Raw genomic sequence first — 24,808 nt, 5'->3', positions numbered from 1 at the left:
GAGTGATCCCCTTGCTCCAGCAGCAGCAGACAGACAGCTGGTATATCCATTCTTTTTTTTAATACTTATTACTCATTGTGAGGGTTTGTCGTTCTGTCACAGTGGCCATGAATATTAAATCTGAAGAAGTAACACTGTTTGAACAATCAAGTTGAATTATAATAAACACCAAAGAGAACACAGAAGATAATATCACAGAGCCATAAATGTTAACAACAAACCCAGAACAGAGCAAACTAAGGGGCTTATACTGTATAAACAGAGAAGATAATTAACGGAAACAAGGAACGGATGAGAACTACTTAGTAACCATAGAAACAAACAATGAACTAGAAAACTGAGACAGCATGAGAACTAAATATGACATGATGAAACTAAATAAGATATAAACATAACAGATATATATATATATATATATATATATATATATATATTTATATATATATATATATATATATATATATATATATATATATATATATTACTTTACTTTCACTTTTCATAAATGTAATGTATAATGTATAAAGGTATTGATTTCTTTTAAAACAGCAACAAAACCACTATGAATATGTAAATATTTAAAATGTTTATCCAGTATATTTCATCTTTAAAATATCAAAATCGTAATCCTACAGGCATTCTGCAGCAGTTTGCCATCTCTGAGGCCACACTCTTAGCCTGGACCTCTATGGATGGAGAGAGTTTCTGTGTGGACTCCAACCAGGGCAGCGTGGCTCACCTCAGTGAGGTTAACCAGGAGAGCATCACTAGCAGAGGTGAGGGTCACAAACAACTTTCATTCAGAATTACCCCTTGTGCCATAACAGAATGCAGACATTGTTTTAGTAAGGCACCATCTTCTCTATTATGTTACATCTATGTTTTGTCATTTTGCTCTCTTTGTTTGATTTCAGATGAATAGAACAATCTTTTGTTAAGCTGTGATATAATATTACAAGTACACACTTCTTAAGCTCATGTTTGCACGATTATTACATTGGCAGATCAAAAGCTTGTGAATATTCAACCACTCTTGCAGTAAGAACTGTTTGCTTCTTTTTACAGGAGTCTCATAACCAAACCTTTTTGTTTCACTGATGTTAGCGCTTGGATATTTCTGTGGATTTGATTTATATTGTTTACCTAGCCTTGAATGATGTGCCTTGCAGTCCGTTTGACAGGTCTAGAGCGCATTGCCACCACTTTATTTAGAGTGTGGAAATGTGTCAGAGATGCCACAGTGACAGCTGCAGGGCCAAAGGCAATGGATGAGAATCGCAGAGCAGCGGTTTTCCTGAGGTTCAGCTATCAGAGCTATAAGAAGCCAGGTTGCAGCGTAACACCAAACAAAAAGGATGTCTTTGGCCTGATTATGTCAAAAATAATGAGGATTTAGTGTAACGTACTATTGTATGGTATATGATTAGAAAAGGTTTTTCCAAATGGGGGTTCACAAACTCCTGGGGATTCGTGTGGGAACTGCAGGGAGTTCGTGAGTTGATGAAAAGTTAATAATTAAGTAAATCAAATATAAAAATAAATAAATGTGGCTGCACAATTAATCGAAATAAAATAGAAATTGCGATATAGCTCAGTGCGATTATCAAAATAAAGTCTGTGATTTAATTAAATGGTGTGGCATGTCAGTGTGGCTCAGTTCACAGTAAATGCTGCTTCTCTTGAACCCCGTCTCTATATGCACTGTGAACTTAATGTGCATTTTGGGTTTAGTTCACATTATATACACATTAATAATTACCAACACTTCTATGGACAGAAGTTTACAGAATGTCACCAGTATGTCGCCAAAATAAAAGCTTGAGGTTTTAAAATGTTAAAACCCAGATGGACTGAATGTTTTAAAGTGAAGAATTTAAGATATAAATATTGGTAACTTGTATTGTAATATATAATTATCAAAGATAATTTTTTTATTATTTTACAGTAAGTTCAGTTCTCATTCTTGAATCTGATTGGCTGAGAACCTTTTCCTGCCATGTGATATTCTACTAATATCACATGGAAACCGTTTCTCAGTTTGAATCACTTTGCTTGTTTCTGCCCGATCTATAGTGGCAGCATTTCTTATAGCAAGCATCAATGGCGGAGGAGCAAACTCACTATAATTGTACAAATACTACTTTTATTGTGCCATGGAATGTTGTTTTTAGAATATTAGCATTCTGCAATAATTAAATATGTTAAATAACATAAATATACTTTACGTATTTAATCGCACTTTATTAACCAACGCCTTTCTTGCTGACCTTCGATGATCCAATTCAACCATACTAATAAGCAAAAATTACTTAAAATTATTTCATTTTTGTTTTTATTGCTTAAAGGGATAGTTCACCCAAAAATGAAAATTTGATGTTTATCTGCTTACTCCCAGGGCATCCAAGATGTAGGTGACGTTGCGGTCTGTCAGTCATATAATGCATTGAAACGGTAACACCATCTATGAGAATAAAAAAAAAACATGCACAAACAAATCCAAATTAAACCCTGCGGCTCGTGATGACACATTGATGTCCTAAGACACAAAACGATCGGTTTGTTCGAGAAACCGAACAGTATTTATATAATTTTTTACCTCTAATACACCACTATGTCCAACTGCCTTGTGCATCCGGTTGGTAAGGTCTGAACGCGCTCTGACAACGGAAGTGATGTCTCGTGCCTATACTTCAATGAGTGCGAGACATCACTTCTGTTGAAACAAAGTCACCTACATCTTGGATGCCCTGGGGGTAAGCAGATAAACATCAAATTTTCATTTTTGGGTGAACTATCCCTTTAAGTAAGAGTGTTGAACTTTCTTCTTCTGTGTTCTTCTAAAACCCAGAATAGCAGCACAGCTGAAAGGTTTGTTTGAGCTGCGCCCTCTACTGTACAGGCATGAATTTGCATTTCCTTCAGCCTGAGGCTTATTCATTTCACTTTTGGTGTGAAAGGGCCTTTACATTTGCCAAAAATAGAACCTTTGTGTTCTTTGTTATTAAAAAAACAAAACAAACCCAGCCCAGGTGAGAAAAAGTGATGTCTCTCAGGGGGTACTTAATATTTTAGGGGTTTAGCTGACAAAAAAAGTTTAGGAATCCTTGGATTAGAACATACATTTTTTTTTTTTTTTTTTTTTCAGAAACCACTATGGTTCCATCTGCATTTGAATTGCCCACTTCACCTTATGACGTTTTGTCTGTCTCTCCTTCATTTTCTTGTCTGTCCTTCAGACCAGCCGTTGCATCATTCCTCTGCAGACATGTGGCCTCACACTTACGTCTCCCAAGGCCTTTACTGTCTCTCCTCCTCTGATGCGTGGGAGCCAATCAGCAACGAGCCCTCAGGCGTGGCTTCTCCCGCTGCCGGCTCTTACATCATGGCGGGCGGGGCTTCGGGTGAGGGTTATGACGGCTCCACCCACTATCTGACACAGCAGCAGTTGACGTTGCAGCAGCAGAACCACCTACAGCAGTTCCAACAGTATCAGCAGTACCAGCAGCAGCAGCTCCTGCAGTACCAACAGGTTCGAAAACACGCAGTTTGACACGCTGCCATGTTAACATGCTCAGAGAAACACTACAGAGTTGCGTTTAGTTCTACTGCTTGACCTCTTGTAGCCGGGTGTTGTCTACGGCTTGGTCCTGGAGACCTACTGTTTTGCGCATTTTGTATGTCTCTCTTATTAAACACACACTTGATTCAGAACATCAGCTCAATAGGAAGAGCTCCATGTACTGAGTGTGTAAGATTAGAGAGACATACAAATTGTACAGACCGGTGGGTCTCCAGGGTTGTGCTGTAGGTGGTCTCGCTGTATTGAGAACAGCAACAAAAGTGGTTGATTATGATTTCACTTTTTTAACTTTAGTTAGTGTGTAATGTTGCTGTTTGAGCATAAACAGCTGCGCTCAAAGTTCAGTGCAAAGTGAGATATTTTCTTTTAAAGAATTCTCTGTTTAAGGACTACAACAAACGCTGGTAGGGACTACAACAAGCTTCTTCCAGGGTTGGTGACATCACTAACCCTAAAATTTACATAAACCCCGCCCCCGAGAACATGCAACAAATGGGGTGAGGCCATGTTGGGCTGCTTTAGAGAAGAGGAAGAGTTGTTGTAGTAGAGCGTTGTTGCCATGCTGTCATTTTACGCCGGACTGCTTCACAAACGAGGGTCAATTCAACAGTGGATTTGCACAAAAGATTAACATGGCGGCACATGCTAGTCGATGAGTTGAATCAACTCCACAGCAACTACATAAATTTATCTACTAACCATACAGAAACGTTCTGTAAGTTGGTTTGAACAATGTAAGGCTGAACACCGTTACTGACAATCATCATTTTGGCTGCGTGAGATTCTCCAGCTTTGTTGTTGAGCAACTGAAGCGCAAGCTGTTAAAGCTCCGCCCTCTTCTGGAAAGCAGGCCGGGAGCAGCATATCATTTGCATTTAAAGGGACACAGAAAACGGCGTATTTGTTCACTCCCAAATAGGGGCAAATTTGACAAGCTATAATAAATTATCTGTGAGGTATTTTGAGCTGAAACTTCACAGACACATTCTGGGGACACCAGAGACTTATATTACATCTTGTAAAAGCGGCATTATAGGTCCCCAAACACAAAATCGGCATATTAGAATAATTTCACTCCCTCATAAAATTCTGTATGCTCTTTTGCCAGATTATCAAAGTTTCTTTTTCCAATCATCATTGCCTCATACCTAAAAACATTCCCAATTCTTTTTCTCATGCTTTCTCTTGAAGTCATTGGAACATCGACTGCACAGCACCTCCCAATCCTTACAAGCCACGCCCAACAGCACTATTCACAGTTTAGGCCCGCCCACTCACCCGAGACTAGCTGACTTGTGGGCGTCGGCTCAGGTGGAGCCCCATCAGGTGGAGTTGATGGGACACATGGGCATGTCCGCGGCTGAAATGGGAATGGCGGAAATGTACGGCGAGGAATCCGTCATGGAGACTGAATGCATCCCGGAGCAGCAAGAGGAAGAAGAAGGCAAGGTAGGATATTTAATTTCTACATCCTTTACCAATTTATGTTAACATCGTAAGAAAATTTTCTCTCCCTTTTTCAAGGAGGATGACATAACACTTACCCTTGAACCCGAGCCGACATCCGTAACTCCCGTCCTGACTCCTCTGCCTCAGAGAGAGGACTCCACCCCGCCTGGGGTCATGAGCCCAGGACTAGCACCAGCAGAGCCAATGGCTGAGCACATGACCTACGAGGTTACATCCTGCGTCGTCCAATCGCTGGAGGAGAAGGAAGAAGAGGTGGAGGATGGGGCCGTAGTTGTTGTGGCAACCAACTGACGGTTCAAATTGAGGGCCAGCTGAAATGACGGAGTGAGGAACATAAAAAACGAAACTGTCTGTAAAAATAATCAACCAATAAAGCTATTGTATATGCCCTTTTACCCCAGATGTGTACACGTACAAACTGTAACATCAGGAACAGATTTATTCGTTATTAAACACTAAAAGAATGCTCTCTTGGAGCGCCGGGCGCATATAGAGACCAAACGTTGGAGAGCGTCAAAGCCAGGATGATACATTATATGTGCTGCTGCTGTTTTATGCGGGAGTGCAAGTGCAAGTCCAAGGCCGCTTGCGTATGAAAACAAAGAGTGCAATACTGAGAAATCAATACAACCAAAAGAAAGTGCATGCGTTTTTTGAGTATTTAATTGACTGAATTAACAGTATCAACATAGTAATAATATATATATTGATTTTTGTAATAAAACTAAAAGCCAATGAAACAATATGTATTTGTATGTATATATAACATGTATGTACTGTATGTATGTTAGTACGAATGTATGAATGTATGTCTTTAAAGGTATATTCTGGAGAAAAAAAAAAAAAAAAAAACGTTACGAATTTGCTGTTTGCGTGAAGTGTCCCCATGTACCTCCAACACACTCACACACATACACACACACACACACACTGATGTGCACACATTTACACACCCTGGAAAACATATTTTTTGCTCTTAATATAACCAAGCACAATACTGCCCAAATGGAAACAGTGCTGCCCTTTTCAACATCCTAACTGTATTGTTACTAAGACTTATGCACTACTATGGACATAAACGAATGTATTGCCCATCTTCTTTAGTGACAGCCCGGTTCTGTCCTAAAGTTTTTTTTCTGTTCTACTTAATATTTTTTTCATCAATGTCTGTGTTTATCTGTTTATCTGCCTGGCTGAGCTGCTCAATATTGATTTGCACTGAACAACAAAAGGAAAACTGAAGAGTCATCATCATCCTTCTGGGAAGTTCCATCAATCTTCTCATGCAAAAAGAGGAGAAAACTTTGGATACTTTTAATCTGTTGAGTCTGAGACTACAGGAAACCAAATTGGGAATCCTGAAGACCACTCATGGATCCATCCATTTCCATTTTTGATGAACTAATATGTAGGAGCCATTTGCTTCATGCGTATTTTCCATGTTAATTTGTCGCTTTCAAATTCTGTAGCTGACATAATGCAAAGAGATAAACTCATTACCTCAGTAAAATCTTGTGGTAATGGGCTAATTGACATGTTTGGTCACAGTATGTTTTTGTCACGACAGACCGTATGACTGTGGAAAGAAGTGAAAAGAAGGTGCTTTTCTGGTTTGTGCTTGCAGGCTTTCCACTAATTATTTAATATTTAAGCTGTTATTTAAATACCCGCTGCAGAAAAAAAGTGCCCTCAACTACTAGTGTGCACATTTCAAATCTTTGTCGATACTTATATATGTTCCAAAAGAGAGGAAAAAAAAGTGTTTTCGATGTGGCAACATTAACACTAATTTAGACTTAGAAGCCTTTTGGTTTCACAATGATTTTTATTCTTTGATGATTTTGAGAGTTTTGATTAATGCCCTTATGCAATGCTGAGGCAACATTTATTTTTCTATACTAATGAGGCCTGCGAGTTGTCATTCTTTGTGATATTTCGAACATCGTAGGACTAGTATCTGCTGAGTCATTTTCACAGATCTACAGGATGTATTTGGATCGAAATTCGAAACCAGATAAAATGAGAAAGCTTGAAGTGAATCTCTTGTGTTCAACGAACAAAAATTACATACTTTGGAAAATACACTCTTAGCATCTTTGATGTAAGAGCTCTTTGTGAAATGTCCAAAGGATGGCAACGTTAATAGCTGACAGCAATGATGTCATAAGGTCATAATTCTGTCATACTCTGTGAAATATGATGAACTTAGTGCAAAATGGCAAAGAAATGCAGTTTTTGACTATTGGGGAATAAAAAATAATGCTAGGTAGGTAGCGATCTTGCAGTTTCTTCAACTCCATTCGGTGTCATCATGTAACCTCATTCAAATCATGTGCATTTTAATGTGCTGTAAATAAAATCCTTATTGTGAAGTACTGTCTCATTTGTTAACAGCTTTAGAATTGATAAAAGATCAGTAAAGAGAAATAGTATAGAAATATATTAGGATACTCTCTCACTGTGACGACCCAATGTCTTGTTTATCCCGGACGAGCCCCCATTTTGTTACGGCCCGTGGCTCAAAAGGCCGCAACAAAGAAAGGGACACACAAGTTTGTAAAAATTAGCTCTAGGTTTATTAACAAAATAGAAAATTAGACAAACGGGTGTTAATGGAACCGACAATAAAGTCAGGATTGTAAAGTAAACTGCGTTCATGGAATGTAATGTGCCGTTGCCATGGTGCAGGTGCAAAAAATCAAATTAAAACCACAAAGTCCAAAAGAAAAATGCAGCCCCCTAAAGAGTAGTAAATGGCTCTTTTTACAAGGATACAAGGATATAGAAGCCAGGTGTGTGTGATGAAGCCATTTTTGAAGGAATCATCTATCTTCCCAACGTTGGAGGGATGGGGGAACATTTATTATTCCACATCGCTGACAGTAATCTAAAAAAGCATATGCCATAAAAGTTTTTTATTTCAAATTTGTCAGTTTATTGAATTGTTATTAATTCCTGGAAGACACCAAGATTGAATGGTTTTAGATATATAAACGTCCTTCTAACGTAAACTAAAAATTTGAAAAACAGTGAGACAAAAACAACATCATTAACCTTTCAAAATTACTTTATCATACATTTTCTGTTGATATCTCATCACGCCAAGAGGGAAAGAGATGAATGAATAAATAAATTAATAAATATGACAAAAACAAACAAACAAAAATGGAAGCAAATAAAGTAATTGCTCACTGACTGAACAGACACAAAATCACATTAAATTAAATGAAACATTTAAACGAAAAAGTATATCACATGAGCCAACATAGATTGTTTATAAACAGTCCTTGATTTAAAGACATGAGAGACACCTGAGAGAGAGTTTTGAGAGAAAATATTGATAGATGACAGCAGGACACAAAGAGTTTCATTAAGAGAGGAAAGTGTGCACACCCTGAAATTTAATCACTTAAAAATTTAGAACTATAAAAGGGCACGAGGAGAATATGTTTCAGGTGAAAAGAAGGTTCAGATTTTGAAAAGGTTCACTATGTGCCACCTGCTGGCCACATTTTGTTTCAGATATTTTTGACAACTACAAAAGTATAATGCAGTGAAAATGTTCCTTGTTGGAAACGTCTTGAATTTATCAATTTTTGCACATTTGACAACATAAAAAGGGTTCACACCCTTTAATAAAGGGTGCATTTGAAAATATCCAGGGGCCTCATTTATAGATTTGAATTTAGAGTGTGCATATGCTAAATTCCACGCCAACGTTCATATTTATAAAAATGGACTTTGACATGGAAATGTGTTTAGCGCCACATCAGGGTCTAAGCAGACGTATGCACTTTTCCTTGTGGCAGAAAGCTGGAGTACTGCAGGTATTTGGAAATCTAAGCAATTCTTGCTGCTCATCATTTTTTAAGAAAAGGATTTAGGGGAGTTTAATTTTACTTACAGAACTTTTTTAGAAGAGGGAAAAAAGAGGAAGAGCAAGTGGAAGAGAAAACATTTATTTACAGAAATGTTTAGAGGAAATAGAAATAAACAGGGGAGGTGTAAGTAGAAAAAAGAGGAAGAAAAAGGCATAAAAAGTACAGAAATTTCCAGCGGAAGAACAGAAAGATCAAGTGGAAAAAGCAGAAAAAGAGAGAAGAAAATGTGTAGAATTTTTTAGGAGGAAGAAGAAGAAAAATAAGAGGAGAACTCTTTTTCTCTTATTATTTTTCTTCTATGATTTACAAAAAGAGAATAAAGAAAAGAAAGGAGAAGAGGAAATGAAAGAGAGAGGAGGAAAACAAAGAAAAGAAAAGAAAAGAAAAGACGTTTTAAAACCTTTTAAATGAGCAATTAATAAAAAACATGAAATTGTTATATAAAAATAAAAGTGAACAAAAAGTACACTGATCACACCTCAAATAAAAGAAAAAGAGATTTTACTTGTCCTAAAGGGGCTCCTCATCCTCGTTTTCTTCACCCTCTTTGTTTTCGGGGACGGGCTGCAGGGTGGAGAGAGGGATGGGAGGAGGAGAGGAGGAGGGCGGCAGGCTTGGGCTGCTATCAGCACTTCCTGCCTCACTGTGACTACTTCCTGTACTACCACTGCTGCTACTGCTCCTGCTCCTGCTGCTGCTTACTGTCGTTGTGCTACTGCTGTTCCCCACAATCACCTCCCGTTTCACGCCCTCAATCCACACCTCCATCTCCTCCTTCCCTTCCTTCTCTGGGGCCGCCGGGCTGGGGGAATGGACCTGAGGGACCACGGGTGCGGACAGAGGCGAGGAAGGAGCTGTGGTTGAGCCGGGCGAGGATGGAGGGGAAGAGGCCTGAGGAGGCTTCGCAGCTTTGCGAATGGTGTCACGAAAACTGGCCAGAGGGGGGCGCAAGCGCACGCCACTGCGTGTTGAGCCCTCGATGGCTTTTTGGAGCTGATAAAGAAGAAGAAATAAGGGTTAAACAGTCTAGAAAAAAAGAAAAATAACTAGCAATGACAACAGATGGATAAGCTACTACCTCTTTCAGTGCCACAACTCCCACCAGTTTTCCAGTATTGGTTACATAGGCATGACTGAGGCCCAGTAAAGAGAACAGGGTATGAGTCTGGTGAAAAAAGGGTGAAGTTTTTATTGACCTTTCATCTCGATAGTCTGGACAATTATATATATATATATATATATAAAGATGTGTCATCAGAAAACTGTGACTGTGAGAAAACTGAACATGTGAATGCGTTGTTGGATTATTAAAAAGTAAAATTTCAGGGGCTGTGTACACAACACTTTATGTGTTTTGGTCATTCATTTACACAACAACAGCGTTCAGCCTGAAAATGCAAGTTTTCGATACCATTATCGTCTCCATGTAAACAACAAAAACACGAATTTGTGAAAACAGTGACGTCATGCGCATGTGTGTTACATGTTCAGTCTATAGGTGCATAGTGTTTCTTTACAAAGTGACATCGCCAACTACTGGCCTGGCATGCATAACACAACGTTTTTAGTCATTTTTGCAATCCATTTTGAATGGCATTGTTTTGACAATGTTATCGTCTGTACACGAAAAAAGCAAAGGAAAAACGTTTCAGTTTTTAGTACATCGTTGTTGTGTAAACATACCCTCAGAGGGTGCTTCAAGTAAATATTTTAGGTCAGTGATGTTCAGCTGAAAAGTTTGGAAATCCCTGATTTACGCTAATAAACAGGAATGTGCTGGCATAAATATTCTGGCTGATACAGAGAAGCTGATATTTATTTAAAAATATTAAATAATTATATTAATTTAATATAAAAAATTAGGGCATCACAACATAATGTAAAGTATGATAATAGATTTTAATTTTGAGATTTGCTAGATTACATTTAATAATGTTATTAAATTATTAGTGTTTTTAAAGCCTAACTTTGAGAATTAGATCTTAAAAATCTATCTGGCTAATATCGGCCATAAAACCAATATGGTTCAGATATATAATGCATTTGTCACTACTGTCTTCTGTAGAGCTGCTTATAGCTAAATTGTTTCGTAATTGACCGTTCGCAAAGAGCAAAGAGACAAGCAGGTTACTTTTGATATGAAACAAAGTCTCACATTTCAAATTATGTAATTGTTTAAAGAAATTTAAACAATAAATACCGTTTTGTGGCTCTTTAATGTGTTGTAACAGATCATTGTAGCGCCTCATGAACCGATCATCTCTTCCTACTAGTTAATTTATAGCATCAAATAAACATGAATTAACATCAGAAGGAATGCTGTTTCAACCGTGGAAAGACTTCAGTACACAGCATTTTTCAAGTTCAAGTCCACCGATATTAACTCCCCTGACTGCTTTGTCGGACAAAATGGTGGATTCAGTGTTATGATTGGTTAGATCGCCTGTCAATAAAACTCCCCGCGAAGGGTCAATTGATGAACTGTGCAACATTGACATAGTTATTGAACTGATCTGAATCAACACTGAACTGACTTGAGATGAATAACGAAACTATTTTCTTCTGTATGGCTGCTTTATAGCTGAAATTGAATTTGTTTCATAACTGATGAATTTTGCAACATTAACACTGTTATTTTCCTGTTTATTACTGTGAAGCTGCTTTGACACAATCTCTATTGTATAAAGCACTATATAATTAAAATGAACTTGATTTGGTATGCCTCTCACCTTATGTAGTGACGTTCTCTCCACCAGCTGGAAAGGGGAGGGATCTATTCTGATCTGATCGATATCCAGAGGTTTATCCATCTCTGTTTCCTCCCAGGCTTTGATCTATGTGAACCAGTCAGAACCAGTTTTTAACTCCACTATGCCTTGTTTTATTTTAGAAACTAATCTGCATTTATAAACATCCAATGTTATGAAGATCCTAAATTAATACAATTTCCATTCTTGCTTAAATATCTAATTGTAAGTTGATTTTTTATTGTATTGTTGTATTGGTGATACCTGTTCTGGTGTCATTGTGTCGGTTAAAGGTGGAGGATAAGGCTCCTAGGGTGAAAAAATGGCAAGATAATTCAATAATACATGACATGGTGCATTTGTTCCAAGTATTCAAGCTCATTAATATTTTAGAATGATCATTTGCATATTGGCACATTCAATGGAAGACCGTTCACTTCCCTTTAACCGCACATGTCCTTGAAAAACACTGATGAATATTAATGCAGACCATTAGCAATATATTTGCTCTTCTCATTTTATCGAGCTTTCATTAAAATTTCATACATGCTGACAATAATTCATTTAGTGCACTCAAATTCACTTGATGGAACACACACGCACAGGTTTTCATAAGGGACCTATAAACACAAACAATGTACCTGTGGCTGACCTTCTGTGTGTCTTTCTGAAGAGGATGAAAAGAAGTTACGTAAAATTCTCCCGAAAGACTGGGAAGGACCCTTATCTAGGCAAGAAGAGGAGGAGAGAGAAGGAAAAAACGAAAAAGACGGAAGATGGATTAGAGGATGAGTATACTTATATTGCCTCAAGATGCTTGTTCAATAGAAGTGCTTGTCTGAGGTTTATTTAGGTTTTAAAGAGGATGGGTTGGTTATGTACGCTGGAGAGATTCTCACCGGGAGACGTGTGATTGGTTGATGGTTCAGAAGGTTTGGGTAGAGGCACAGGGCCGTTTCTTTCCTCTTGAACTGGTATCGTCTAAACATTCACACAAAACAGTAAGTACAAACTGTCATTTTGAAAAGGCATTAAAAAAAAGCAACATTTCAGGAAAAAAATAATTCTTAATTCTTCTTATTATATTTTTATTATGAATAATGGATGGATGGATGGATGGATGGATGGGTAGGTAGGTAGGATCCTCTCTTTGCAGATACCTTATCATCTTCATTCTCCTCTTCTTCCTCATCAACAAAGGCAAAGGATTCCCAGCTGATTTTAGCAGAAGGCACCTGACCTTGCAAGCTTTGTCCTTGCATTAGGATCCGCCTCTCTGCTGACAGCCACCAATCACAGAGGGCGAGAAGCTCAGACCTCTCAATGCTGCCCAATAGAATCATAGATTCTGTTGAAGGTGAAGTAAGTTCAGAATCCAGTTACATATGAGCATTAAAATGATTGCAGACACTAGGGCTCTGCTCCAAAACCTATACTGTTGAGATAGGCTTTATACAGGATGTGACTGATTTGAAATTCTACAAGGCAGAAACTTCATGTTGCTAAGCTAACAACATGAGGTTGATAGCTTGCTAAGTGTCTGAACAGAGCTTCAGCTCTTTGAATGTAACTAAATAAAAATACATAGCTCACCTAGGTATACTGCATGCAGCTAGAAAAATGTCATAATGAGAGGTTCAATTAGACTCAGGAAATTGTCTAGACAGCCTGCGTGACATTACCTTTTGAGTCAACCAGTGGGAAGGTTTTTAGAGAAGTCGAGTCCAACAAATGCAGTACTTCTCTGTATGTAGAGTGGGAACATAAAAACTTCACTTTCCTCACCATGATGTCCTCCACAAAGATATTATACTGGCTGCAGGAAAACAGAATGGTAAGACCACAGGGTGACATGGTTTAACAAGTTTAATTACTCTAGACCAGCGGTCCTCTGTTGGATCACAGGTCTGTCCTGACTACATGAAAAACTATGCTTAACCCAAATAATACTTAATCCAAACAATAAAATGTAATTAGCCATACAAAAGTGCATAATTAGGATAGCAAAATAAATAGATGCAATACGTTTTTATCTAAATATTACTAATACAATATTAAGCCCAGAGTTTGTTCCATAATATAGTGGTACATCAAATTACTGTTTGTTTATGCATATACATAATTGTCAGTATTCTAAGGATTGCAAAATGTATCTGTACTATACTAGCCAATATTAAAGATTTAGTTTGGTATTAGTCGATATTGTGTGTGTGTGTGTGGAGATGGTCCTCACTGCAGAACAGGAGATCCAGGGGGTGAGGTTGGATCCAGATCCAACTCCTCCCACTTTACATATCCCTGAACCTACCCGTCTCCACCCCCTGATCCCTAAACCTACCGGTCTTCATTCCCTGATCTCTAAACCTACCCATCTCCACCCCCTGGACCTGGATCCAACTCCTCCCACTTTACATATCCCTAAACCTACTCGTCTCCACCCCCTGGATCTGTATCCTGGATCTCCTGTTCTGCAGTGAGGAGCTACTGAGGTATCGGCCAACAACAGCCAATGGACAGTTTAAAAACAGTCAATGATCAGGGCCGATTATATCCTGTTAATCAAAAGGGTGCGGAAAAATGTGTTCAGACTACAACTCATACTGTGCGTGAAGAAAATCTCTCATTTGCTGAATTTAGTAAACGCGACAATAACGCATTAACATTAAAAAAAATAACGACTTAGTGTTTAAGTAGGTTCTATTTGACCCTATGAATCACCTGTAGTTAAAGTCAGGGTTGCAAGGTCCATTTTCCCGCGGAATCTGACTACTTTAACACTGTTGCCGTGGGTTGTTTTTCATGTCCGCAGGTTGAAGCGACCCCAATTAACATGATATTTAGCCCCTGGAATGCGAATTTTACTAGGGAAACCCTGCCAAAAACGTGGATTTTACTCCCTAGAATGTGTTTTTTTCCGGGGGACCCCCCGAAATGTGATTGGGCTAGTTTTGGGCTAGTTTTGAGTAGCAATTGGGCGGGTTTTGTTGTGAAAACCTGGCAACCCTGGTCAGGTTTGCGTTTTACATCAAACGTTATTTGTAGCACCTCCCATCCAATAATCACAAAGAGCTTTGTTACTTCTAATAAGAAACAAAGTCCCAGTTTTTAAATTCTGTTAATTTTATCATGAGATTCAAACAATAAATGGCGTTTTGCTGCTCTTAAATATGACGTGACCGCCTCAGTTCAAGCGACAGCGCGAATGAGCTAATCTTCCACATTAATACAAGGTATATCTCGAAAAACATGCATGAACATCAAAAGGTATGTTGGAAGATACAGTACAATTTAACGGAATGTATAATTTCTCATGTAATTACTTAATCTGTGTTTCAACCGTGGAAAGACGTCAATATAACAGCTTGTGAACAATATGTCACATAACGTCACATTTACCTCAGGAATGTTTTCCAGTGTTCACTGTTCCTTAGCAAAAAACACTAGAGAGGAGCTTATTTGCTGTTAATTATGTATGTGAATAAATTTGCTATGAAGAGAAGTGAAAACTACCTTATGTGCAACTGAGTTTTATAACAACATTTCAGTTTTTATTTGAGTGTAATAATTATATCTGAAAATAAATAGCAGCTGAATATAATACCTCTGTTGTTAATTGTAACCTCTAAGAAAGGGTTCCCTGTGTAGTTTGCAGCATTATTTGGGAGGGATTTGTTTTCCTTAAGAAAAATCAAACATTCGGCATCGGCCGATATCATTCTGAATAATCGACTATCGTATCGGCAGAGAAATTTATTATCGGTGCATCTCTAATATACACCCAGAAAAGATAAAAAATTAAAATAATTTCATGCCATTCATATCATATTAATAAATGAGCACATTGCCTATGCACTTCATATTCATGTTAATAGTCTTCAGCGTTTGATTTTAAGGACATTTTTGTTAGCTTTTCTTTGTACTATAAACAGTTTTTGCACTGTGTTGGGTCACTAATTGAAGTCCAATGTAAACTCTGGGTCCTGAAGCAGAACGACTGCCCTAGACCACAAAAAGGTAGATTAAGACGCAGAGCGCGTCCTAGATAAAGAGGTATGAATAGCCCAAATCTAATGAGTGTACAGTGGCTCAGTGTTAGCTGGAAGGGTGCCAAGGCTTCATGTTGCCGCCCCTTGTTGACAAGTGTATTTACTAATAGCTCCCGCTGCTAATGAATCACAAGGACTTTGAGGTGCTGTCAGCACGAGAGGATGAGGGAACCTGGCTACAGTGTGAGCCAAGCTGGTTTGTCACATGTGTGGAGCCACAACAGTGGTGTTTGCAATGTCTGCACACCTTATGTGGCCAAAGCCCAGTTCGGGGAGATAGGGCAGCTTCTTGACCTGGATTATGGAGTCGTACAGTGACGGTTGCAGACCTTGCGCTACCATGTTGGCCAGTATGACGGCGACCATCATGGGAAGGATGTGAGAGATCTGACCAGTCAGCTCAAAGCAGATCACTGCTGTGGAAACGGTGTGAGTGACAGCTCCCGTTAGCGCCGCCGCACCTTCACGGTAAGAGAAAAGAATAGACCAATAGAGTAACAGGACAGAATGATGGAGTGCTATAAGACAGGGTCATGACAGGAGTGACATAATGAATGGAGAGAGTATGGACACATGCAGTGGAAGATCAGAGACTAAGAGAAGGAGGGACAGGAACAGGACTGACATCATCAACACAGTATGAGCAAACATTAGGTAATTGTGGTGGATCGGAAGACAAGGAAAGGATGACTGACCAATGACAGCGTACCCTCCAGGGATGATGCGGTATAGTATATCATCAAACAGGATACCATGAGGAAAGAGAGTTGCCATGATCTCACCCACTAAACGACCAAATGCGGCACCTGTAAGAGGAACATCAGAGAATATATGAGCCTAGTGTATTTTGATAAAATAAAATAAGGCAAATCAAAATGTGGTAGGCTAATTTCTATAAGTGTAATTTTCATCTACATATTTACAGTGTGACCCAAAAGTCTGAGACTACTAGTATCTCAGATGATTGTATTCAGATGAAAAATTATTGTATTTCGTATTTTTCTAATGTAAAATATGTTCTTTTTTAGACCCTACTGTATGTTAAAGTGATCCTTAAATAAATCAGAATGTATCATAAATGGCAGTCACCAATAAATGAATAACACCATTGACCTACCCAATACAAAGACAGGCATGAAAGCTCCAGACGGGATGGGCATTGTGGTGGAAACTGCAGACATCCAGAACTGTGAGATGAATAATAATGTTTTCACACGATTGCCTTAATTCTAAAATCTCTGTCAGCACAAGCACAACCTGTACGAGCACAACTCAAGAGAAAAATGATTGCTTCAGCAGCTTCAAACCTGACAGATGGAAGGAGATAATGACTGTCCTTAATAATAGCAGGTTTCATTGAAGCCATCTACTGGCTACTGACATGATAACTAAAGCCAATGTCAGTGCATGGTGCTTTTTTTCTAGTGTTTTAAAGTGAAAATTACTTTACTTAAAGCTTGTTGAGTGGCTGTGGCGCTTTATGCTAGACAAAGATAAAGTGAAGAAAAAGAAAAAAAACGGAAGAAAAAAAAACGGTTAAAGAGTAGAGAAGGACCTTGAGACAGTGAGGATAAATAGCACAGGACTGATGGAGGACAATGTGAACAAGAGAAATTTAAAAGGACCAACCTTCATGATAAAGAAGAGAATAAGAATGACAAAGATGCTGACATCAGGGTGAAACCACACAGCAGAGCGACCGAGACCAGGTGGGAGAGGAGAACCCCATATTTTAGTCCAGGTGAAGTTATCAAACAGAGAGTTAATGCACTCCCTGGGCATCAGCTGTGGAAAAATACCATCAAATTCACATTTAAAACCAAATCAGATAATATATTTCAAAAATCCAACCAAACTATGACATTATTTCAAGATTTTCTGAATGAAAAATGTCTGAATGAAAGACCATAAACATTAGTGCAGTGGTTCTCAACCTTTGTGACTCCAAGGCCCACCATTCTCCACAACAATAGCTACTGTAATGGCAAAGTTTTTAAAACCTATTTTAATTGGTGGACATTCCTAGTATCTGTGCATTAAATTTCAAGATTCCAGAAGTTTTAAGAGCTGAATGTACTTTAGGGTTTAATCAATGAATTTCCATGATTTTTCCAATTGTTCCAGATTCACTAGATAAAGATTAAGGATAAGGATTTTTAAAAATATTTTTACTTAAAAATTATACCTGCTTTAAAATATTTTAGAGCTTGGCATAATGTATACTCTTTATAAAAATCCTGGTTCCCTTTTGAGTGGAACTCGATGCTGCATCATGGCGTGGATGCTATGGGAATGCCTCCGCGCTGGAGTTCCTTCAAGAACATCTTCCCAGCAGGGCTGGCTCCAGCTACCTTAAAGGTATATGTGGCTGCTGTTTCCGTTAGCCACATGTCTTTGGATTGAGTCTCGGTTAGGAGGCACTGCTTGGTGTCTCGGTTCTTGCGCAGCACCAGACAGTTGAGGCCTATCTGCCATTTGTGAGTTCCCTCCTGGGACCTAGCATTGGTCCTAGGAGCCTTAACGGAAGCCCCGTTTTTTAGTCCTTGGATTTGGTCTCAGAAAAAAAATGCTGACTCTTTTATTAGCATTAACATCACTCAAGAGAGTAGGAGACCTCCAGGCCCTTTCAGTAGCCTCCTCCTGCTTAGACTTTGCATCAGGTGATGTAAGAGATGGGACTACATTCCAAAAGTACCTTCTGCAGCTCCTCAGCTGGTCACTTGGTAGGCTTTCTTTCCTCCATCTCATGAGACACTGGAGCAAGGAAGCCTCCACATGCTATGTCTGGTCCGTCCTCTGAGGATCTATATTTACCGCTCAGGCCAGTGGGATCCTCTCAGCTTCTGGTATGCTTTGTTGGGCGCAAAAGAGGTAATGCGGTCACCAAGCAGCGTATGTCGCATTGGATTTCAGATGCTATTATCCTTTCCTATGAAGCACGTGAAATGGCTTCACCTCAAAGAGTCAGGAGCCACTCCACTAGGAGTGTAGCATCTTTCAAAGCTCTTGCAAGGGGTGCACCCTTATATGATGTTTGTGCTGCTGCAGGATGGTCCTCTCCTCACACATTTATCAGGTTCTTTGGATTCAACCCCAGGATCCCGAGTCCTTCAGGTTTGACTCAATTCCAGTCTGAACTCAATAAGCGTCTGTGCCTTTACACAGCCTTGTGGGCAGGCTCTGTTACCATCTCACGCAGAAACATTCCCATAGCGTCAACACCATGACACAGCGTCTCGTTCCCCTCTCAGGGAACCAAGTAAATGAGATGTTCTACAAAGACAAACAAACAGTTGTTGAGGGGGTGAATTAAAATTTGAAATATCTTGATTTTTAGATGTTTTAGCTTATTTTCACGCTTGTTTGCCTGATTTTTATTCATTTTAAATAATCTCAAGGCCTCTTTGGAAGTTTGCTGAGGCCCTCTAGTGGGCCTGGCCCCCTGGTTGAGAACCACTGCATTAGAGGATGATCCTAATTTTTTAGTTATCAGAATTAATAAAATTGTACTGTTAATTGTTAACAAAAGTTTCTAATCTGACCTCTCCAGCCATGAACTGCCCAAAGCCTGGAGGGAATGTCAGTGTCGTAACCACTAATGTCACAACAGCAGGGAAAATCAGCCGGCTGAGAGAGAAAATATGACACATATTGCAAGTATTTTGTTTGTAGACTCATTTTAAAGATTTTGATTACAGCAAATTAACACTCATTAATAATGCTAAAGAAGTTAATACTAAAGGTAATATTGTCTGTTGTCATTTGGTGCTTTTTTCTCTTACTGTTTTGTAAGGAATCGTGTGAAAATGTTAGGTCTTCTCATGAACAGGACAACTTGACGGTTCAGGTAAACAAAGAAAGCTCCTAGAAACCCACAAGAAATCCTGCGGGTAGAAAAGTAACAAAGACAAAAACGTACACATTATTCTAGCGATCTAAATACAAAAAAAAAAAATTCTGGCCTTTTTTTTAGTTTTATAATAAGACAAGATTATTGAATAGACAGATACATTGAAAGGATGATACATTGCTGAATTGTTTCTGATCAATGTGAGCACAATTATTATGGAATATAATAGAGTATAATAGAATAACTCAATCAAAAACTTTTAGCAAAAGATGATGTTTCAACAAATCAAATATAATACCAACATCTGGTCACTTGGTCAGCTGACAATAATACAGAAGTTAAAGTGCTGTGTGCTCAGGTCTGCGAGTGTGTCAAGGGTTACCAAATGGCACACACACACACACACACACACACATACACACACACACACGCACACACAGCTTCAGGATTGTGCCCTCACCACGAACGGCACGCTTTCGCCCCCGCGCTCTCACCCAATAATGGCGAACGCTGGAAGCTCTTGCAGGTCGAAAGGAAAATCCATGCGGAAGTTGGTGCGGAAGAGAGCAGTGATGGTTACTGAAACAATATCAATAGAAGAGAAACGTCATCTCATCTGATCTCAAGGCTGCTAAGACCTTCATTCAGAAATATTTAGTATCCCACCTGCATCCTTATTGAACACAGACAGTACTCTGAAAATAAAAGCACTGAATGTGGCAGCAAAGTAGCCCCTCCAGTAGTTTCTCACAGCAAAATAGGTTGATGTAACTTCAATGCTGAACAAAACACCTGGATAAACAAAATAAACATTTAGAAGGGTTTACTGTCATCTACAGCAGGGATTTTCAAACTTTGCCAAGGACCACAAATATGATGATAAAATATGAACACTTACATTTTTTTGAAAGTCTATTATGCAGACCAATTATTTGATTAAAAAATACAGTAAAAACAGTAAATTATGAAATATTATAAAAATTAACTGTTTTCTATTTGTAATGTATTTTAAAAAATAATTTATTCCTGTGATGTTAAAGCTAAATTTTGGTGCTCAAGTAATATTTCTTATTTATATATTTTTTTCAGGATTCTTTGATAAATAGGAAATTCAAAAGAACAAAATTTATTTGAAATAGAAATATTTTGTACCAATGTAAAAGTCTTTACTATCACTTTTGATTGATTTAATGCATCCTTGCTGAATTAAAGTATTACTTTCTTGAAAAAAAAAAAAAAAAAAAAAAAAACGGACAAAAATCCCTGACCCCAAACTTTTAATAGGCCTATTTCTTAACTTAAGTGTATTTCCCTTTTGAGGGAACTCGCACTGTGTCGTGTGACGACACTTTGGGAAACGCCTTCAGCGTGACAGTGTCTGAAGCGTTTGCAACTAGTCCAATCCTGATTGGTGCTGCGTCACCTCATGACATGTGACGGCGTAATGTGGAAGCTACAAAGGGAGTCGGCAACACAGCAGTGTCTGCTTTCTGATCTTCAGCAAACGCTCTGTGTGTGTCAGTCCTATTTGGTGTTTGTTTGTCCAGTAGGCCAAAAGAAAAAGTTTTAGAAATGGCGAGTGAGCAGCAATTTAGAAAGTGTGTTCCACCCTGGCCTTGTTATATCACGGGCAGGGATACACACACGTTTTTTTGTGAGTTGCTTGAGAGCGGAGCATGCACAGTCAGCTCTCGAGCTCCCGCCTGGCTGTGTTTGATGAGAGCGGCCAAGCTTGCGCTTGTGGTTCAGGTCCCACGGCTGCTGAGGCAGCCCTGTGGCTTCACTCATAGGGATCGCAGATGGAACTAGTGGAGGAGTCTGAGATGGCTTCGGCCCTTTCTCAGCTCTCAACTGCTAGCTCCAGCTTTCAAATTCGGCATATGGAAGCCTGCTCTGTGGCTTCTTACGCCCTGAGTGAGAACTTGATGTTGGATCTGTCCAGCTCCGAGGAGGTGGGCATTCTCAGCATCGAAGCGGATGATTTGGAAGACTCAGCAGCCCTATCCCCGCAGTATGAGGAGCTAGTAAAGGCTATAACTTGAGAAATTAAACAATGATTGGCAGACCCAGAAGCGGGAAGCGCAAAGGAAAAGTAAACTTGATGAGCACTTCCTATAGTCAAAAGCATAACCTCCACATCGGGGCTTACGATTCTTTCCAGATCTCCACACCGCGGTGTCGAAATCCTGGAAATGGCCATTCTCTTCTCATCTATTAAGTCCTACGGTTTATAACTACTCTTCAATCGTGGGGTTTAAAGAGAATGACTATGGGATGATGCCCAGGGTAGAAGAGACATTAAAGCCCCGACATTGCCCACCAAGCCATGCTGTACAACATCTTAGCTGGTTTGCAAGGCATATATGGCTGCAGGTTAGGCGGGCACTTGCCTACATACTATGGCCATCTTGCAAGCGTACCATGCTGACTAGAGACCTGGATGATGGCGAAAGTGTAGGGCCTGACGCCATTAAAGAGTCAGGCCACTGAATTATCTCTCCTTACCACCAAGGAGACAGCGTTGCATCAGCCACTCCGCAGCTATGGCGGTTATGAAAGGCATCTTTGGCTGAACCTCTCGGCCATCAAGGAGAAGGACAAAACCTTCCTTACTGATGCCCTGCTGTCACCTCCTGGTCTCCTCAGTGATGAGGAGAGTCGTTGAGAGATTTCAGGGGGCAGCCCCAACCATCTACGTTAAGCTTCTCATACCGGCAACAACAAAAGGAGAGTGTTGCTGCTCGAGCCCCCCCCCTCAGTGAGTCGTTGGGACTGGATACCATGGTACAGCCGTGGCCGAGGCTTCATCTGTACGCATCTCCCTCTAGAAAGTGTTTGCCTGGACGGGGTTTTCTTCTACTGGCAGCCCCGTTCTGGCTGGCCCAAGTATGGTTTTCGGAACCTGTAGCCCTCCTAGACTGTCTCCCATGGGAGATTCCGGTCAGGAGGGACTTTCTTATGCAATATATCACCCCCGGCCAGAGATGTGGAGACTTTGGGTCTGGCCCCTTAGGGGGATCAGCTGAAAAATGCAGGTCTCTCCGCTGAGTTTGTTGAGACTATTCTCAATTCTAGAGCTCCCTCCATGAGGAAACTTTATACCTTACAGTGGAGAGTCTTCACTTTATGGTGCAGAGAGTGTCTGTTGGACCCAGTTAACTGCCCAGTGGCTTCAGTGCTGGAGTTCCTTTACGACTGGTTTTCTGTCTGTCTTTCCCCATCCACAATTAAGGTGTACGTGGTGGCCATAGCTGCCTTCCATGCGCCGTTAAATGGTGGGACCCTGGGGAAGCACCACCTTGTAACTTGTTTCCTTTATGTTACTCTGAGGCTCAGGTTAGAGTCCCAGCATGGGATCTAGCTGTGGTACTAGAAGGGTTGTCCCTGGCACCCTTCGAGACCCTGGACTCTGCATCTGAAAAATGCATCGCTCTAAAGATGGCGTTCTTGCTGGCAATCACGTCGCCAGCAGTAGGAGATTTACAGGCTCTGTCAGTTGCGTCCTCCTGTCTGAAATTTGCTCCAGGTAGGGTGAAAGCTATTCTTCACCCGAGGCCGGGTTATGTACCTTAAGTACCCACTAATGTAGCCAGGTCCGTAGTCCTTCAGGCCTTCCATTCTCCTCATGTGTCGCCGGAACAGGAGAAGCTACAGTTAACTCTGCCCTGTTAGGGCCCGTGAGGTTTATATCCAGAAGACTGCTCAATGAAAGTGCCGTCATACAACGCAGCGTCTCGTTTCCTTCTTAGGGAACCAGAGTTACAGTCATAACCCGAGACTTTTTTACTCCAATTGTTCATTCTTTGTTAGATTTATTCCTAAAACAAAGTTTTACAGTGATGTTTAGGCATTTTACTGGCAAACAAACATAAATATCTAGTTCAGACATGAAACTCTAGAGGGCGCAGTCTGATAGGTCCTTTACATTCTGCAAGCAATCAAATCATTAACGCATGGCAGTTAATAGTCTGGTCCATTGTTTGCTGTAAGCTAGTCCTGCAGCGTGCTATCAGAATTTCTTCTGAAACCCTCCACCTCCCCCAGCTCCACCTGCCTAGATCTGATACAGGATTTATGTATGTCTATTTATGCAGCAGCAACATATATTACATGCTCACAGCAACATGTCTGTGTATCTATTAGCAGTTTCAAGTCCATACTTGCTTTACAGCAGCAATAATCAACAGCAGCAGTAGTGTAGCAGATCTTGCTCGCCAAGACCAAAAACATTGCCATATATATTCAATTACATACTAAAACTATTTAGAGAGCTGTCATGATTGAAATACTGATTAAGATTAAGAAAAGGCTAGAAAATGCCTTATTGCACCATGCACTTTACCTCCAAGAGGGGTTCCAAAACAGCATCCAACCCCTACAGCACAGCCCACCGTGAGGATGTCTGTATAACAATATGGGCTCTACTGACACAGAGGCATACAAATAAAAAGGGAAGCAGACACAGTTGAGGGTACAGGTGGGGGAAGGTAGAAATTATTCTTGGTAATATAAATGCCCTGGATGATAAATCAGCACTGTCCTCAAAAATAATGTGTAATAAAACCCTGTCCTGTCCCCTGAAGATAAACGAGCATTCAGCATTTTATGAATGGAGATGCCAAATATGCATTGCAGGATCTCCATGCACTTCTGCTTACCTGATAGACTCCAGAGAAGAAAGACATAAACTTGCTGAGCACAGCTGCACAGATACTGGCTATGTGAACAAAGGGACCCTAAAATATAAAAATAGCACAATTTAAAGGTTAGTATCCGATGGGGATGAGGCCAGTCTAGTTGACTCAACTGGCACTCACATCCACCAAATCACTGTGCATTTTGTAAATATGAAATGGCAAATTGTCCCCCTGTGTATGTTACATGAGACTGCAAAAATCAAATGAGTCTCACCTCTTTGCCAACTGGCATACCACTGCCCAGGCCAGCAGTGAGTCCCACCACCTTCGCAATAAATGCCTTGAGTGTCAAATACTCCTTCAGCACAACACCTCTGAGTATGGTTTTCAGCTCTGGAATACCAGAGCCTGAGGGGAAAAAATAAGAGTTAGAAGAGGAATGAAAAACGACAAAATTATCAAATGAATTATGAAAAAAAATCAACGTGTAAGGTCTGTAAACAAATTTAAATATGATAATGAATATGAATCGCACACACTACTGTATATAGAAAAGACAGCTGAAACTGATCATGATGTAATCTGCAGCTTTGTTTT

At 39.8% G+C, this 24,808-nt stretch overlaps 2 protein-coding genes across 16 annotated transcripts in view; one reads left to right on the top strand and one right to left on the bottom strand.

Annotated features, from left to right (window-relative positions):
* The window catches only part of fam131ba (family with sequence similarity 131 member Ba), a 42,548-nt gene extending 35,126 nt beyond the window's left edge, over positions 1-7,422 (top strand). For all 14 annotated transcript variants that reach the window (XM_051872695.1, XM_051872690.1, XM_051872689.1 and 11 more), the window contains 4 exons: positions 636-776; positions 3,237-3,529; positions 4,772-5,029; positions 5,105-7,422. In XM_051872695.1, coding sequence (XP_051728655.1) covers positions 636-776; positions 3,237-3,529; positions 4,772-5,029; positions 5,105-5,341 — 929 coding nt within the window. In that variant the 3' untranslated portion in view covers positions 5,342-7,422. The remainder of the gene's footprint in view (positions 1-635; positions 777-3,236; positions 3,530-4,771; positions 5,030-5,104) is intronic.
* Positions 7,423-7,627: 205 nt separating this feature from the next.
* The window catches only part of clcn1a (chloride channel, voltage-sensitive 1a), a 29,114-nt gene continuing 11,933 nt past the window's right edge, over positions 7,628-24,808 (bottom strand). Inside the window, exons 5-24 of one of the 2 annotated variants that reach the window (XM_051873776.1) lie at positions 24,486-24,619; positions 24,233-24,310; positions 23,917-23,995; positions 20,241-20,366; positions 20,069-20,153; positions 19,507-19,608; positions 19,267-19,351; positions 17,354-17,509; positions 16,842-16,911; positions 16,420-16,530; positions 15,972-16,185; positions 13,361-13,494; positions 12,839-13,026; positions 12,578-12,659; positions 12,320-12,405; positions 11,943-11,987; positions 11,661-11,765; positions 10,010-10,096; positions 9,437-9,924; positions 7,628-9,227 (exon numbers count right to left, since the gene is read on the bottom strand). In XM_051873776.1, coding sequence (XP_051729736.1) covers positions 9,442-9,924; positions 10,010-10,096; positions 11,661-11,765; positions 11,943-11,987; positions 12,320-12,405; positions 12,578-12,659; positions 12,839-13,026; positions 13,361-13,494; positions 15,972-16,185; positions 16,420-16,530; positions 16,842-16,911; positions 17,354-17,509; positions 19,267-19,351; positions 19,507-19,608; positions 20,069-20,153; positions 20,241-20,366; positions 23,917-23,995; positions 24,233-24,310; positions 24,486-24,619 — 2,450 coding nt within the window. In that variant the 3' untranslated portion in view covers positions 7,628-9,227; positions 9,437-9,441. Of the gene's footprint in view, positions 9,925-10,009; positions 10,097-11,660; positions 11,766-11,942; positions 11,988-12,319; positions 12,406-12,577; positions 12,660-12,838; positions 13,027-13,360; positions 13,495-15,971; positions 16,186-16,419; positions 16,531-16,841; positions 16,912-17,353; positions 17,510-19,266; positions 19,352-19,506; positions 19,609-20,068; positions 20,154-20,240; positions 20,367-23,916; positions 23,996-24,232; positions 24,311-24,485; positions 24,620-24,808 lie in introns of both variants that reach the window. The other variant, XM_051873775.1, reaches the window with a different exon arrangement.

Source organism: Ctenopharyngodon idella, chromosome 19, assembly GCF_019924925.1.
Source record: "Ctenopharyngodon idella isolate HZGC_01 chromosome 19, HZGC01, whole genome shotgun sequence".
Classification (NCBI taxonomy): domain Eukaryota; kingdom Metazoa; phylum Chordata; class Actinopteri; order Cypriniformes; family Xenocyprididae; genus Ctenopharyngodon; species Ctenopharyngodon idella.
This window is presented reverse-complemented; position numbering and strand designations above follow the sequence as displayed.